Here is a 4,364-nt window from a genome sequence, read left to right as displayed (position 1 = left end):
CAAAGAATGAGAAAGAGAAAGCAAAAACATATGCCAACCCCACCTCTCTATAAAAATTCTTTCAAGACATAGACTCAAAGTTTTAATCTCTTGATCATTCTCTCATTTCACAAAAGCAAACAGTAAAGGCTTGTTTGGATGCATAGAAAAGAAATAAGCATTTATATGATCATCACAAAGTGAGAAAAGAGAGAAAGGAAAAAAAATCATTTTTTTGTGTTCTTTTTTGTTTTTTGTTTTTTTGGATGAGAGAGCTTACTTATCATCAGTGCAACAACAAATGATGGCAGGAAACCCTAGCTGGTGGAGCATGCATCCACCATCCATGTCTCAGCAGCCTTCTACTTTGCTAGCTTCATCCCCATCTAATATTTTGCCTTCTCAATATGTTCTTGGATCTTCTTCACTACCTTTGAATTCTTTGCCTGATAATAACCAAGATCAGCTGCCTCAGTCATGGAGCCAGCTTCTATTGTAAACTTCTCCTCTCTTATGTTCTTTAAATCTATTGTTCATATGGTGTTTTGACCTAGAACTTGAGATTTTGTTTCAAAAATTCTAGTTTGAGTCACAGTGGGATTACGAATAAAGTTGTTTGTTTTAGGATCCTGAGTAGAAATGGTGTATTTTTCGTTATTATTCTTCTCTCTTATGTCGTCTTGTGGTTGCGTGTTATATATCTCTGTGGAACTGATAAAATATACGAATTTTATAACAAATTCCTTTACTTACTTATCTTGACTCGAGTTTTTCATTTTTTTTCAGGGGTGGATTGTCAAGTGATGAAGACAAGTTTGTTAATCTCAATCATTTCCAGTCGAAAAAGTTTGAAAATTATGAAGATCACCAAATCATAAATCCATCTCTAAGAGCACCAGTTGGTGATATCAAACAAGAAGTAGTCACTCAAAGTAGCAACTTATATGGCCATGGAGGTGAAGAATTTCAAGCTCCAACTCCTGCAAATTGGCCACAAATCATGCCGGTTTCATCCCCTAGGTCTTGTGTCACTAGCTTAAACACTAATATATTGGACTTCTCTTTTACCGAAGCAGATGGGAACAATAATAATAATAATAATAATAATCATCAAAACCCAGATCATTCATCTGAGGTAAGTTAATTTATTACATACAGTGAAGGACAAACAATTATTTTTTTCTGAATTTTTTTTTTTTTTTTTTTTTTTTATTTTAAATATAATCTTCTTGGTACTCTTTGCTAGTGTAACAGCACAGTCACAGGTGAGATTTGCAAGAAGGCTAGGATTCAATCTCCCTCATCAAGCCAGCCACCATTAAAAGTAACAGAAAAACTCTCTTTTTTATTTTTTTTCCTCTCTCTCTCTCTCTCTGTAGATGCCATGTTTTTTTGTTGATTGGCCAATTCTATCACCACCATGTGTGATTCTTCAGAACAATTTATTTAATCAAATATTCATGTGATGATGAGTTAGGTGAGGAAGGAGAAGCTTGGTGACAGAATCACAGCACTTCACCAACTAGTTTCCCCATTTGGAAAGGTAAAAAAAAATAAAAAAATCTCCTTCAAATTAACCTTTTGTCTTCAACCGCATGCATAAACTGATCATAAAGAGATTTGTTATTGTTTTCCGTCTGCGTTTTTTTTTCTTTCTTTTTTTCTGGTTTTTGGGTTCTCTTTTTTCTTTATCTTTTTCCATCTGGCTTTCTCTTTTAACATTAAAGAAGATCAGAATATGGCTCATGGGGTGCTGTGATTAATGTTCCTCTTTTGCAGACTGACACTGCTTCTGTCTTGTTAGAAGCTATTGGGTATATCAGATTCCTTCAGGGTCAAATTGAGGTGACTGATCTTTCTTCTGTAAAAATGTTATACTTTGCAAACAACAATACTAAATCACACATCAGTTAAAGTTCCGTTCATTGATTTCTTTTTACAATAAAAAAACATTCTTTAATTAGTTATGGATGTCACAAACTTATTCTCCTTCTTATTCTCTTGCCCGGTCATCTACCTGAAAATGCAGGCCCTCAGCTCGCCTTACTTGGGCACTCCTTCTGCAAATTTGAGAAATCATCATCACTGTGTAAGTAAATCATCCCATTTTCCAAAGCAAGCCCTAGATTCTGAGAGAAGATCATCTAAAAAGAGAAAATAAATAAATAAACATGTGAGTCTATGCAAGTATTAAGCATGCGTGACTAATTCTATTAGAATATATTATTTATTTATATAGAAATGGGAGAGGATTATGTATTGTTAGGTTTAGGAAGACCAACTTATTATTGATTTCAGGGTTCGGGGGATTAGTTGAGGTGCACAAACTAGTCTGAATACTCTCGCCCACAAAAAAAAGGAAAAAGGTTTAGGAAGATTTTAATTTCTTCTTAGGTGTAATTAATTAAGGTGAGGAAGAATGCTTTATTGGATCCATCACAGAAAAAAGCAAGTAGGGATGGCTAATTAATGGGCTTGTTGTTGAAAAGCACCTAGCTGAACTTTTTTTATTACTTAAAAGCACAAGGTTCTACTTAGCTTTATATAAATTAAATGGAGTAAGATTTACTTGTAACTCAATCTTATAAATTTTTTCTTACAATTCCGACGTGAAAACTCATAATTGGTCAACTCGCAATTAGACAGATGGGACTTATAGTGAGCATGCAGGATCCATTTGCGAGCTGACTAATTGTGAATTGTCACATCAGGGTTATGAGAAACTTTGTGAAATTGGGTCGTAAGTGTAGCATTGTCCTTAAAATTAACTTTTTTTTTTCTCTTTTTTATACTTTTTGCAATTAACCAGACTCTCTCTCTCTCTCTCTCTCTCTCTCTCTCTTTTTATGTTTATGAAGAGAAAAAAGATGACCCTCTAAATAAATATAATTACGATAAAGATAGGATGATAAACCTTTCTCACAAACGCGACATGACAACTCGCAATTAATCAGACGGGACCTATTGCCAGTAGACTAATTGCGAGTTGTCACATTACGTTTATGAAAGAAAGTTAGTGAGAGTAGTATTACCCTTATAATTAACCTCCCTCAAATTAATTAATGTACAATCTAGCAACGTCCTTTTTGATATTTGTATAATGCAGAAGAACACAGAATAAAGAAACCAGAAAAGCAGGATTTTGCTGTTGATACTACAGCAAAAAACATACAATAAAGAAAAACAGAAAAGTAAAGAGAACATATAATTTACTTTGGTTCATTCTAATTAAAGAATTACGTCCAACATTTAAATATAAATTTTTTATTGAGTATGATGGTAGGGGATTTTTATTGAGCAGGACTCCCGAATGAGTCACCGTAAGCCAATAATCCGTCACGATTAAGAGAGGTATACCATACACCATATCCAACGTTTGCAAACTAATTAATAGACGTTCTTTCTTTGATCAATGGCGTGCATGCTTTAAGATTAATAAAAAAAAAAAAAATGGTAGAAAAGACGTTATCGTAATTATCTTGTCCACAAAAAAGAAGACGCTATGATATATTGTAGTAATTTATTAATCATACACTTAAGCAAATTACACCTAGATTAAGAGTTCATGATAATAGTTCTTTTTTTCTTTTTCTTTTTTTCTCATTAAAAATTTGGAGAAGCGACATTTCAATTTAATTTACGTTAATAAAATGCTACTCATTAATTTCTCTTTCAGCTGCCGTTAGGATAGTCCCTAATTTTTGGGTGAAAAGTTCTTATATATTAGGGTACGTAATTAATTAAGTAATTAAACCACCTCTTTCCTTGTGGCCACATAACAAGTCTTTTAACCATTAAGATTAACTATACTTAAAAGTTTTATGTTCGAATCACAAATTTATATAATTACTTTCATTTATTGACCTTTTAGACGGACTCGGATGGCAATTAATTAGGGTTCTTAAAACAATGAAATGTAATTATATCACGATCATAAATCGACTCTACATACCTTCCTATCTCATGCTTCATATTACTTTGATTGAAGTAATTTTTTTTTTTTCCTAATTATATTTGGTTATTATGTTTATTGTATTTTGTTTCGCATTAGAAAGGGAGTTGATATTAATAAGAATGTTTTTTTTTGCATAGTTATATATATAGAATTTGAATAGAGAGGATCTACAAGAAATAATTCCGTACAACTGTTTCAGTTTTCCATTAATGATTAATTAATTAACCTGTAATTACCCTATTTTAATTGTTTATTAATTCTACGGCCACTAGTCTTCAAATCGAGCAAGTCATAATGGATATGCCACATAAAATAAATTTAAAAAATGAAAAAGCTAAAGCACTACCATATTCAACTTAAATAATCACAAATCTTACAAGTGAAAATATCATTAATTAGTTGAAAACCTGAAATCACGATTCAAATTTTG

At 32.2% G+C, this 4,364-nt stretch overlaps 1 protein-coding gene across 1 annotated transcript; it reads left to right on the top strand.

Moving 5' to 3' along the window:
- Positions 1-2,800, top strand: LOC116136193 (transcription factor bHLH68-like). Its single transcript, XM_031421899.1, has 6 exons — positions 1-474; positions 766-1,114; positions 1,226-1,303; positions 1,457-1,522; positions 1,759-1,824; positions 2,009-2,800. Exons 1-6 carry the CDS (start codon positions 281-283, stop codon positions 2,138-2,140), a joined length of 885 nt encoding a protein of 294 aa, XP_031277759.1. The 5' UTR covers positions 1-280; the 3' UTR covers positions 2,141-2,800.
- The last annotated feature ends 1,564 nt before the right edge of the window (positions 2,801-4,364 follow it).

Source organism: Pistacia vera, unplaced genomic scaffold (genome assembly GCF_008641045.1).
Source record: "Pistacia vera cultivar Batoury unplaced genomic scaffold, PisVer_v2 Contig31, whole genome shotgun sequence".
Lineage (NCBI taxonomy): Eukaryota > Viridiplantae > Streptophyta > Magnoliopsida > Sapindales > Anacardiaceae > Pistacia > Pistacia vera.
Note: the sequence above shows the minus strand (reverse complement) of the source record. Positions and strands in the feature narration are given on the sequence as shown.

Bases quoted from the DNA above. Each gene is read 5' to 3' on its own strand.
- LOC116136193 (XM_031421899.1), top strand. From the start codon at position 281: ATGATGGCAGGAAACCCTAGCTGGTGGAGCATGCATCCACCATCCATG. The intron at 1,115-1,225 runs GTAAGTTAATTT...ACTCTTTGCTAG, and splicing joins ACCCAGATCATTCATCTGAG to TGTAACAGCACAGTCACAGG. The intron at 1,523-1,758 runs GTAAAAAAAAAT...CCTCTTTTGCAG, and splicing joins TAGTTTCCCCATTTGGAAAG to ACTGACACTGCTTCTGTCTT.